The sequence below is a fragment of the Ipomoea triloba genome, chromosome 2 (genome assembly GCF_003576645.1).
Source record: "Ipomoea triloba cultivar NCNSP0323 chromosome 2, ASM357664v1".
In the NCBI taxonomy this organism is placed as follows: domain Eukaryota; kingdom Viridiplantae; phylum Streptophyta; class Magnoliopsida; order Solanales; family Convolvulaceae; genus Ipomoea; species Ipomoea triloba.
In genome coordinates this window covers 11,507,215-11,519,424 of record NC_044917.1, presented here as the reverse complement: position 1 = coordinate 11,519,424, position 12,210 = coordinate 11,507,215, and the positions used below count along the sequence as shown (strand labels likewise).

Sequence of the window (12,210 nt, the reverse complement as noted above, 5' to 3'; positions counted from 1 at the left end):
GACTGTCACTATGGCAGCATATAAGGCTGAGTATGAAAAACTTCCCCCCGCGTTTCGTGGACTGTCACTATGGCAGCAACATGAAATTCAATTTCCTAAATTACATAACATATGGTTCTATTTTATCCCCCGCTCACTCCAAATGAACTTTAACAACATGGCTAACAACATATGGTTCTATTTTATCCCTCTTTACGTACACTTTGAGGTCAGGTGGAAATTTTGCATATTAGAATATATCATTACTTTGTATACAGTAAGGAGTCAGAAACTTGCTCGTGAGAGAAAACCTATATGTTATACAATTCAACATGCCTCTAAAAGCTCTTGTATATATAGTGGTACAAACTCACCTCCCATACCAATATGGGATAAGTGATTTTACAAAGTCTTTCGACCTTCATTTTTCAATTCAAATGGTTCTACTTTGAAAATCAATTTTTCATTTATCCATTATCCGTTTTGAGCGTACAATATATCAATCTCTTCGTCTCATAACGAAGAACTCGAATCCACTTTGACCCGATCCAAATCGGAAGTGGACCCCACATATATTTATACCACAAAATAACCCTTTTTATGCCATTTTATGCTAAAAATTCTAACAATCCCCCACATGAATGAAATTTGATTTTTGGGACGTGAAAAAACGACACGAATATACTCAATTGGTCGGTCCATACATATATTTGTACCACAAAATAGTCACTTTCTATACCATTTTAGAGACGAATAGACCGTTGACAACACACATAATATGTTAATGGCAGACACATAACTTAAATGCAAGAGGAATACGTATAATTTAAATATCAGTTTGTATCTGACCCATATGGTATAATTTGCCCCATTCACTGTGCTCTTGTGCATCAGCCAGTTAGAGTTTAACTTGGTTAGGTAGGATTTGTCTGGCCTTTCGGTCCACCCAAGAAGTTTTTTATGTTGTTAAAATTCTCCTTATTTAATAGTTAATACTATACAACTAATACAAGTGAGGCTCAATTCATTTGCTATTAAAGAATGAAGACCTTTTCAGGCAGAATTACAGGTGACGCACTAAGCTATTTCTCAATGAAAGAAAAGATCAATCGAAACGGCATTTTGACTTCCTAAATGGACACATCAGCATTGCGTAGTCCATGTCCTATGCTATATATCACGCGCACATTAATTTTTTAACAAAATCGTTCCAATTTTAAACATAACAAAAAATAAAAATTACATTTTTTTCTCTAATTATATTTGTAGTACAAACTTAGTCTCTAAATTATATATGTGATTATGTTTAACTCTAAATTATAAGCGAAGTGGCGAATTTAGTCCTTCAAAAACCAAGTCCGTCACTTTATTATAATATGTTGGTGACAAAAATGGTTTTTGAGAGACTAAAATTGTCATTCCGCACATAATTTAAGGATTAAAGATAATCATGCATATAACACAAGAGCTAAGTATATATCATGCGTATAACTGGAAGACAAAAATACAATTTTTCTAAAAATGAAAAGGAAAACTATTTTGTAATTAAAATAAATGAAAACGTCATTTTCTTGCCATTCCATTATCCAAATTCATAAAATTTATGTCTATAAATATTCACCTCACCACACCTCTTTGCATATCCTTGAATTCCCTTTTGTTTGTCGAGGATTATTGCAAAAGTATAGGCCGGACATATTATATGGAGAAGAAAATGTTGTTTGGGAAATACGAAACCGGAAAGCTACTAGGGAAGGGCACGTTCGCTAAAGTCTACTGCGCAACCAACACGGCTACCGGCGAGAGGGTGGCCGTTAAGGTGATAAAGAAGGAGGAGGTGAAGACGGAGGCGATGATGGAGCAAATCGAGCGGGAAATCTCGGTGATGCGCCTCGTCCGCCACCCCAACATTGTGGAGCTGAGAGAGGTGTTGGCAACTCGGACAAAGATCTTCATTGTGATGGAGTACGTGAATGGCGGTGAGCTGTTCGCCAAGGTGGCCAAAGGGCGCCTCAAGGAAGACGCCGCCAGGAAGTACTTCCAACAGCTCATCAGCGCCGTCGAGTTTTGTCACAGCTGCGGTGTCTGCCACCGTGACCTCAAGCCGGAAAACCTCCTACTAGATCACAACGGAAACTTGAAGGTAAAATATATTTTATATATATGTCACAATTTATAGTAATAATTTTCTATGAAAATCAATATTTTATCCTTAAAGAATGTTGGGCCTAGGCGGAAGAGCCAAATTCAGTAATTGGTGGTTAAGAAATTATTGAACAGAGGCCGTAAGGCAGTCAAGTCCAGTGCCTCGGAAAGATGTGGGGGTATAATAAGAAATAAAGTTATGCCTTTGTGTGGGCTATAATTTTTTAGATTTGCAATCATTATTGTGTGGACCACTGAAAATACATTATTTTGTATATAATCAAATAATGTATCTTTAGTATATTAAAAATACACATTGTATTCAAAAAAAAAATATTATTTAAGTACTAAAAACACATTATTTTATATAATGTACATTCAATACACAATTAATGTATTCAATACACAATTAATGTATTTTTAATATATTAAAAATGTATATTTTTATGGTTCCTTAATAATTTACCCGGGCTCAAATCCGAACAATCTGTAGTTAAGACTGGCATGTACAAGCCAAGTCCTCCAACAATTTGTGGCTAAGGGATGCGCTTTTATCTGTTTATCTAACCGTCAATTCGTTACTTCAATTGAAGGTGACGGATTTTGGGTTATCAGTGTTGTTGGAGCGGCTAATCGGCGACGGTCTTCTCTACACGCAATGCGGGACGCCGGCGTATATTGCACCGGAGATATTGAGGAACAAAGGATACGATGGTACAAAATCAGACATTTGGTCATGCGGAGTGATATTGTACGTTCTTCTCGGAGGTTTTCTTCCATTTCGAGATGAAAATCTTTTCAGACTCTACAAAAAGATTTTCAAAGCCGATTATAAGTTCCCGCCATGGTTTCCACCGACACCAAGGCGTTTACTATCCAAAATATTGGTTTCTAATCCGGCAAAAAGGATTAGCATTAGGGAAATAATGCAAGACACATGGTTTAGCAAAGGGTTCAAAATACCCATTGGAATATCAGTTGATGAAGAAGAGGAAATCGGCGGGATAATGAAGTCATCATCGCCATCTTCTCCGGCGATTTTGAACGCTTTCGAGTTCATATCGTCGATCTCAGCCGTCGATTTATCCAGCTTGTTCGAAAATAAGAAGAAGATGGAGTCCATATTCACTTCTAAGTGCTCGGCCACGGTGATCATGGCGAAGATTCAAGTGATGGGCAAAAAATTGGGGTTTAAGGTTGGGAGAGTGAGCGGATCCGCGCTAAGGTTACAAGGGGCGGCGGCGGCGGAGGGCGGCCGGAAAGGGCGGTTGGTGGTGACGGCTGAGGTGTTCAAGGTGGCGCCGGAAGTTGCGGTCGTCAAGTTCTCCAAGAATTCCGGTGACGTAGTAGAGTATGCCAAGTTTTGTGAGGAGAAACTTAGGCATAATCTAAAAGAAATTATTAGTACGTGGCATGGTGGTGATATTTTGGGTGATACCATCAACCATTATGGCCAAGAAACTTTTGGAGGGGAGGATGAGGATTTGAATGCCGCCAAGTTGAAAGCACTTAATTGAATCATTCGCCAAATGTTCATCTAATATATATACACACAAAATGCAGATAATATCGTCATTTGTATCCGTTTGATAAATATTATTATATTATAGTAATTATGATTTATGGTTAATGTGATGTGTAATTCAATGTAAGCGAATTTGCAAATGTTGGTTGTTTGATTTCGGGTTGGAAGCCAATGCAAAGACAAAAAGTTTGGTTGAAGAAGTTCTCATTGTTTTTAATTTCATGCATTGTCTTAGAGATTGATTGAAGATGTACATACATAGAGCGAGAGAAAATAAATTCATAAAAAACATAGAGTGAGAATAGAGGTGATTGAAGCGTTGAAGATGTTGGCATTTGGTAGGATTGATGAGTGATAAATGTCAAATACAATGTATTTTTGGACATACCTTGGAGTGAATTTGTGGCGAATTTGGCATAAAGTATGCTTAAAATAATCTAAAATGCTATAAAATGTGTTAATGGTCTAAGGCACTTTTAATTTGTATTTTTATGGTGAAAGGACCAATCAAAGGTAAAATGGTCAAATGAGCAAAAATAGGAAGGGTGCGAAAATCGACCCATACAAAATATATGATAGTTGTAAGGCAAACTAGAACATGAGATGAGCAAAACCATGAGATCATAGAGCGCTCTTGTATAAATAGTGGTGCAAACTCACTTTCCTTACCAACGTTTTCCCCAACTCGAATGGGTCTACTTTGAGAACTAATTTCTCATTCACCTATTATCGATTTTGAAAGTACAATATATCAAATTCTTCATCTAACTACGAATAACCATAATCCACTTCGACCCGACCCAAATCGAGAGTGGACCAAGCATAAATTGGTACTACAAAATAGCCACTTAAAATGCCATTTTATGTTATTTTTCCAAAGGTTACCACATGACTATAGACGTGATACAAACTTTAAACAGGTCTTTTTGCTATTACTAGCCTCATTGCGCAATAACTTTGGGTGTGAGATGAACTTCAAAGATATCTTGTGTAAGGATACCATCTTACGTACACATATTCAGTTACCATAAAAATTACTTACTTTGTCAACGAGGCTATGGAGGTTGGTCATTAATTTACCTGAGAATCATTTACTGATTACTTTTTTATTTGGAACTTTTTGTATGAGAATACTTTTAATCCTGAACCAAAAAAATTAAGTTTGGAATTTTTTATCCATAAAATGCGAAATCTCTCACCACAAGAATTTCATATTTAGGACCGACAAAATTGCAAAATGATAAATCACGGAGACTCAACAACCCATTAGGTGAGAGGACGAAATTTTAGTAGTTTTCTATGCATACTGTTTGCTGAGATTTATTTACTATTATCCTTTAAATTTGCAAGTAATGTATTCTCAAACCATATTCTTCATCTCCTTTAATTGACACCTTGTATTTCTACCCTAGTTTTCATATACATGATGCGAAAAAATAAATACCCAACATTGATGTCTAATATTAACATACATACATACACACACATATATTCAGAATTGTACGACGCGAGAACCATTTCTCACATGAGAACTCTGGACAAATCTAGACACTCCAGCCTTCAGTACATGTATGACTGTGACTTCTCAGATTTATTGGTTTATTTAATTCTATGAATTTATGGAGGGATGCTTTAGTAAACTTTTGTGCATTTTAAAGCAGGGATTCATATATCTAACTAGTGCACAAACACATCATTAGGTACGTGTCATGTTTAATTTGTAGCTTTTATATTCCATTATTGTAATAAAATGTCATAAATTCAATTCTTGCTAACATCCTTCAATTAATTCTGTTACATAAGATTTTTTTAGTATGATTAATCTATCTCGTATATATAATTTGTGAATTATTGCATAGGAATGATGTTTATCCGATCCATTGTATAGTATCAAATAGTGACGGCGTATACAAACAAATTAAAGCACATGCATATGTACGATAGCGCACCCGTACGTCAAGTTTACCGTACCGTGTGCACATTAGACCATGACGTGGTAATTAATTCAATTCCCCCAACATTAAAATACATTTGCATTACTTACATAAAGTATATACGTAACGTAATATATTACATTAAAATAGTTGTATTATTTCCTTTAAGAAAAATGTATTAAAATCAAGCATGTATACTTTACTACCAGTGGCAGTGGGGAAGATCGAAGAGATAACGTTTGTCAACGACACAACTGAGAACAGTATTATCAGTCTCGTCTATGTTTTTTCCATTTACTTCATTGATTTGTACAACGAATTGAATTTCTTCCCCGCATTACTCCAATCACCTGTCACCCACAAATAACCCCACCATTCGACCACCATGGTTATGTAACTGAGAGCCAATTAGAAGCTAACCGCCGCCGCCTCTCCGTGAAGTTCCATGGCTGTTGCTATTAGGCATTGTGTTGCACAATTCATTGAGCCTGAATCCTTGAATTGCTCTCTGCCATCTCCATCTCTCTTCCCCAAACAATCTGCTCGCTTCTCCATTCAAGTAATTCAATTCACCTTCTATTTTAATTTTTAAATTGGTTGGATAGATAAAGTATGTGTTTTTTTTCTGTTAACATGATAGAGATATCATCATCATCAAGCGTGTTCTCTATCCATGAATGGTTGCCAAGGTGACCCAAGAGCCCCCATCGGAACCGTCGAAACTCGAACTTTTCCGGCGGTCTCCACCCTCGCATTGGCGGTGGAAAGCCTCAACGCCGCCATTTCCAACCTCATCAACTCCCACCCTCCGCCGTTCCACTCTGGGATTATTCGTCTTGAGGTAAAAAATCCCAATACATATAATTCAATTCTCTTTCGCAAAATCATCAAACCCAGTAATTAATGGAAGCTCTAGTGGTCAACAATGGCGTGAGAGAAATTAGAAAAGGGAGGGAAACAGGGGATGTAAGTCATCTTCAAAAATCAAAATAGTTTATGGGTAGGTGCCACGTGGTTGGTAGAGACTAGTCCAAACTGAGGATAATGCAATCCTCTTATCTTGCCTTCTCCAACGATTCATTGGTTCTAACTTCTAAATGATAATGTCTGCTAATATTTTTAGAGCTGTAGCATCGCCACTTCGCCACACCAATTGCCAGCTTGTTATAAAAAATGGAAAGTGTTAAGGGAAACGGTTTGGTAAAATCACTAAAATGGAAAGCTCTCAAGTATAATCATATACTATAGTTACCCTCCCTACATGTCCCCCATTATTAGAACCAAAAAAAAAACTCTTGACCCATTTTTTCCTGATTTAATTAGGAATTTAGGATGGTGGGTTAACAGTTGACTATGAAAAAAAAAACCCCTTTGTAGTAAACAGAGTGGTATACGTGATACTACTCTTGATAAAATTAATTGTATTTTTTTTAGAATAAATTAATTGTATTTAATTGAATAAATATGATAAAGTACGAGATTTAACTCATATAAATAGTTATGTGTTGATACAACTGGACCCGTCTTGCTCCACTCTATCGGGTCAATTTGTTTCGAATCCATCTCTAATATGTCCATCACCAATTTCCAACTCTCCGATTTGCGAGTATTCGTCAACGAATAAGAATAGATCCGAGCTGCGTTCTGACCCGTTTTCTCGAATTTTTCCATTCCATTTAGCTTCCTTGTTTTGCTTTCAAGGTGCCGTTTCTTTGAGTTAGGACCCCACCTTGGCTTCTCCGCAAGGTCGAGTCGTGTCAAGCTTGAGCCAGTAATGATGTTAGAAAGATAAGGATATTGCATTTAGGAGCAATATAATGCTATTACAAGTAGATCCAGGATGTCTTAACAAGACAATTACACTTATATTTATACTAATAAGTCTTCTAACCACCCCACGAAAGAAGGGGAACCAGTTATAACCACCTTGGCAACGCCCGACCTTAAGGTCGAGTCTCGATTGACCGAGGCTCGGGGCTCGGCCTTGCTGCTCGTGGTCGAGGCCTAGGTTAAGGTCGAGCCAAGCACGGAGCTCGACCCTGGGGTCCCACCCTCTTGGGTCCAATCGGGCCCGCCTTGCTCCACTAAAGCAAAAATAAAAATGCAATTAGGTCATTAAACTCTAAATTGTAATTAAATCACTAAATAATCTAAAACTGTGTGATCCATTCCCAATGGCCCGTTGTCACCTAGGAATGCTAGAAAATGCTAAGTGACATATTATGTGAATATTTTTTAATTTAAAAAAAATATAATAAAATTTGAAGGTCTCTACTTAGAGATTGTTGCCCTTCATCTCCATTGTCCATCTCTGGATACGAAGGACAATGGTCTCTAGTTAGAGACCAGCGATCCCTGATCAAGACTTTGATCTTCGATAGGAGGTTGTTGTCTTAAGACGGGGGATTTCAAAGCCTTCAATTTTTTTCTTTGAAATTTTGAAATAATTCCTTTTCACAAAATATGCAACATCATTGTTTATTGGCATTTCTAGGTGACAATTGGTCTTTGGGGGTGAATTACATAATTTTAGAATGTCAAATAGTCTAATTGTACTTTTTGAGTTTAGTGATTTAATGGCATTTTCATATCTAGTTTAGTGGCTAATTTGACTTTTTTCTTTCTTTCTTTTTGTTTGTTTGTTTTTTTTTTCTTTCCTTTTTTGATAATTCACAATCAACTAACTATAACTAAATATATAAAAATATATAATAAATACATATTTGTGTGTATATATTAAAGTTCTATATTGAATGCATGAACAGTGATTTGTTTTTTATTTTTTATGATTCTATTATTCAAAAGTTGGAAAAGGAAATAATAATGAGTTAATGATTATCGAATGATTTGAATCCAATAGTATAGATATACAGAATAGTAAAAGTAAAGAAACAAACATAATAATGAGTTTAAAATTTAAGGTAACACTTGACTTGTGTGAGACCGTTTCAGGGTCACAAAGACAAGTCGAATCTTTGACCTCATTAATAAAAAATCGGACCGGTCTCACGAATTGATACCGTGAGATGGTCTTACACAAGTTTTGACCTAAAATTTAATAGTATGGTACAAAAGTCTTCCACCAAATGTCACTTTAAATTATTAAATATATGATCTCATTCATTTTTTTTTTGTTACAAAATTATAGAGAATAAATGATTGGTTACTTGGTAAGTCCATTTAGATATTTTACTTCTGAAAAATGTGTTATCATAATATTAAGGTACCAATTAAAGAGAAGATTGAAGCGCTTGCTTGGCTGCATGCCCAAAACCACTTGCCCCTTCTCATCCCGCGCTGTTTCTTCTCCGGTCGAAGCCTCGACTCCGATCCTTCATCCATTGCTCATAGTAGCAATGCCAATTCCATTATTTCTTCTTCTGCTGAAAAGCATAGAGTGGTGAGTGTTGCTGGTGTGGGCTCTGCTGTCTTCTTCCGCCATTTACACCCCTTCTCATTCAACGATTGGCTCGCCATTAAGCGGTACGTGTCTTTCATTCTCCACTCGTGATTCTAGTTTTTCTATACGGTTCTAAATTCTGATGATATTGATATTTTGAATTTCTGGGTTTCGGCTACTTTGGCTGTGAGCTGAACTACATTTACAGTTTACAAATAATATATACTTGTCCATTCTTGACTTGATTTCTTACTGAGTTTGAAAGGCTGCTTTGGTAATTTGTATTTACATTACACTTCTTGTTATGATTATCATTAAGCAGCATTGAATCAATAAATGGGGTATGTGGATGAAGTATTGTTGGGCGGAGGCCGGTAAATGGCTAAGTCCATCAATTGGTGGCTAAGAGATTGTTGGGCGGAGGCTAGGAAAGGGCCAAGTCTTGAAAATGTGATGGTGGTCTATAAGGAAATAAAGTTGCCTTTTCGCTACAAGCTATAGCTTTTGGTGAAATGGTAAGCGCTTGATCTAACAAGTGGTATCAGAGCCAAAACTGTACAGTTAAACTTAAGATTGACAAGTGTTGGGAGGGGGAATTGTTGGGCAGAGGCCGGTAAAGGGCCAAGTCGAGCACCCTGCCTCTCTAAAATGTGACGGCGGTGAGCTATATCTTTTGGTGTAGTGGTTTGCAGAGAAAAGCATAGGCTGTTCAATTTGATGACATTGTTTAAATATAACAAGTCTAACTTTGCATACTTCTTTAAAGGTTTCTATCCAAGAAATGCCCTCTAATTCGCGCTTACGGTGCAATCCGCTTTGATGCAACTGCAAGCATAGCTTCTGAATGGAGAGGTTTTGGGTCATTTTATTTTATGGTTCCACAGGTAAATGTGTGGTTTGATTTTCATCTTTTTAGTTGCTTAAAGGTGTATGTCCTCTGGGAGATGTTCTCTTTTGTATATAATCCATCTGGTGCTAGATATTGAATAACAGGTTGAATTTGATGAGCTTGAAGAAAGTTCAATGATTGCTGCAACTATTGCATGGGATGATGCCCTATCATGGACATATGGGAAGGCAATAGATGAACTTCAGGCAACAATGTCTAAGGTCTGTCTATTATCAATTTATCATAGCAAGCCCTCATCATCCAAGCATTTCTTCCTGCTGTTTTTTAACACCCCTGAATATATGCAGGTTTGCTCTATAGTTAAACAATCGCTGAAAATAGTTCCTAATACATATATTCTCCAGAACACTCATATCCCAAACAAAACATCTTGGGATCAGGCTGTTAAACGTGCTCTCCAAATGATAAACAGGGATGACTCTACACTGATCAAGGTTTAAAATACAGTCATTTATTTTAGCTGATTGTTCTACAGTTCTACTAGCATCAACTGCATAGCCATTTAAGTGGTGCTTTCAAGTCACTTATATTTGTGCTCATCACAATCGAAGATCTAGGTTTTGAAAATCCAAATATTTCTCTGATAATGTAGGTTGTACTTGCTCGCAGCAGTAGAGTTGTAACTGCTACAGATGTTGACCCTTTGATGTGGTTAACTTGCCTGAAGGTGTTGATTATTTAACTATTGTAGATTTTAATCTTATTTCTCTGAAGATGACTCTAGCTGTGTCAAAACTTAATCTATTTTCTTTTACAGTTTGAAGGAGAGAACGCATATCAGTTTTGTTTACAGCCTCCTGAATCACCAGCATTTATTGGAAATACTGTAAGTGCAATTCCTCTTTCTATAACTATGCATTGTGGAGTTTTGCATGGTCATACTCACTTTTACAAATTGTGAATAGCCAGAGCAACTATTTCATCGAAACCGACTCAGAATTTGCAGTGAGGCTTTAGCTGGCACCAGAGCTAGAGGTGGAACAGAGCTTCTAGATCTTAAAATAGGGCATGATTTGCTTTCCAGGTTCTTTTACTGACCCGATAACCTCTATGATTTTAGCTGCTCTTAGAGAAAACATTAAATTTATCAACTCTTCATGAAAGATAAATGTGATCTTTATTATTTGTTTCTTATCTATACTTTGCTGCAGTCCAAAAGAACATAATGAGTTTGCTATAGTACGGGAGTGTATTAGAAGAAAATTGGAGGCAAGCTACAATACAATATTTCTATATGGATTCAAGAACTATAAATTACATTTGACTTTGCAACTATAAGTAGCAATTCTATTCTGATCTGCTTCTTTTTATTTCTGTTTTGTTTCTTTTTCCTGGTTTAATAGGCTGTGTGTTTCAGTGTGCTGATTGAACCAAAGAAAGCTTTAAGAAAACTTCCTAGAGTCCAACATCTTTATGCTCAGTTGACTGGGAGGCTTCAAAGTGAAGATGATGAGGTAGATCTTATTGTTGATTACAGTTCATGTATCTGTTACTTGATTAGTACTTCATTAGGAACTTCTGGATATTCAGAACCAACTGAGACTTGATTTGCACTGTCACCCCATTGTTATTTCATTTACAGTATTTTATTTTATTTTCAAAGTTTCTGAGTATATGTTTGAAGTGTATACTTTTCTAGTTCAAGATTTTATCATCGCTTCATCCAACTCCAGCAGTTTGTGGGTATCCTACGGAAGTTGCACGGGTCTTAATAGCAGAAACTGGTAGGTGCCTATTGCTACAATGATACAGCAGTCCTTCCTTCAGTAATTTTGTTTCTGATATGATCTGGGCAAAACATATTTTAATAACTTGTTTAATGCAGTAGTTCCTATATGACCATGATGAAATTACATGGATGCATGACTATATTTTGAGATTTAATGGAGAGGAAGCAAAAAAAAAAAAAAAAAAAACTATATTTGAAATGGTAGTTCCTACATTATTTTTTGAACCCTTGATAAGTCAAAATGGCTTCAATAGTATGCAACTAGAGTAGCCCAGTTTCTTTTGTTCAGGACTTCAGGCACCATTTCCATCTTCATATGGTTAGGTTAAAATGATCAAATAGACAACCTGCTCTATTCAATTAACAGGAAAATTTACAAAAAAATAGGGAGTTCAATTTGTTTATCTATAATGTCAAATCCAAATCCCTAGAGGTGAATCTTAATTCAATGGAAGCTTTCTTTGGGTGCCAACTTTTGTGGCCCAAGAACTAACCTCTCATGCTTCTGCAGAAATGTTTGATCGAGGAATGTATGCAGCCCTGTTGGTTGGTTTGGAGGGGGAGAGAGTGATTTGGGGGAAGAGAGTG

General features: G+C 36.5%; 2 protein-coding genes across 5 annotated transcripts in view; both read left to right on the top strand.

The window, feature by feature from the left end:
- The first annotated feature begins 1,681 nt into the window (after nt 1–1,681).
- LOC116010751 (CBL-interacting serine/threonine-protein kinase 5-like) lies at nt 1,682–3,641 on the top strand. Its single transcript, XM_031250265.1, has 2 exons — nt 1,682–2,122; nt 2,718–3,641. Exons 1-2 carry the CDS (start codon nt 1,682–1,684, stop codon nt 3,639–3,641), a joined length of 1,365 nt encoding a protein of 454 aa, XP_031106125.1.
- A 2,145-nt stretch (nt 3,642–5,786) lies between these two features.
- LOC116010579 (isochorismate synthase, chloroplastic) overlaps nt 5,787–12,210 on the top strand; it is a 9,788-nt gene continuing 3,364 nt past the window's right edge. For 2 of the 4 annotated variants that reach the window (XR_004096937.1, XM_031250052.1), the window contains exons 1-5: nt 5,787–6,142; nt 6,224–6,424; nt 8,807–9,066; nt 9,750–9,867; nt 9,977–10,007. Coding sequence is in view for 2 of the 4 variants with exons in the window: in XM_031250052.1 (XP_031105912.1) it covers nt 6,029–6,142; nt 6,224–6,424; nt 8,807–9,066; nt 9,750–9,867; nt 9,977–10,007 (724 nt within the window). In the remaining 2 variants the exon portion in view is untranslated. Of the gene's footprint in view, nt 6,143–6,223; nt 6,425–8,806; nt 9,067–9,749; nt 9,868–9,976; nt 10,094–10,180; nt 10,328–10,485; nt 10,561–10,650; nt 10,720–10,798; nt 10,918–11,044; nt 11,103–11,236; nt 11,348–11,517; nt 11,618–12,133; nt 12,158–12,210 lie in introns of those variants that run through there. The other 2 variants (XR_004096936.1, XM_031250053.1) reach the window with 2 other exon arrangements.

Bases quoted from the DNA above. Each gene is read 5' to 3' on its own strand.
- LOC116010751 (XM_031250265.1), top strand. From the start codon at position 1,682: ATGGAGAAGAAAATGTTGTTTGGGAAATACGAAACCGGAAAGCTACTA. The intron at 2,123-2,717 runs GTAAAATATATT...CTTCAATTGAAG, and splicing joins ATCACAACGGAAACTTGAAG to GTGACGGATTTTGGGTTATC.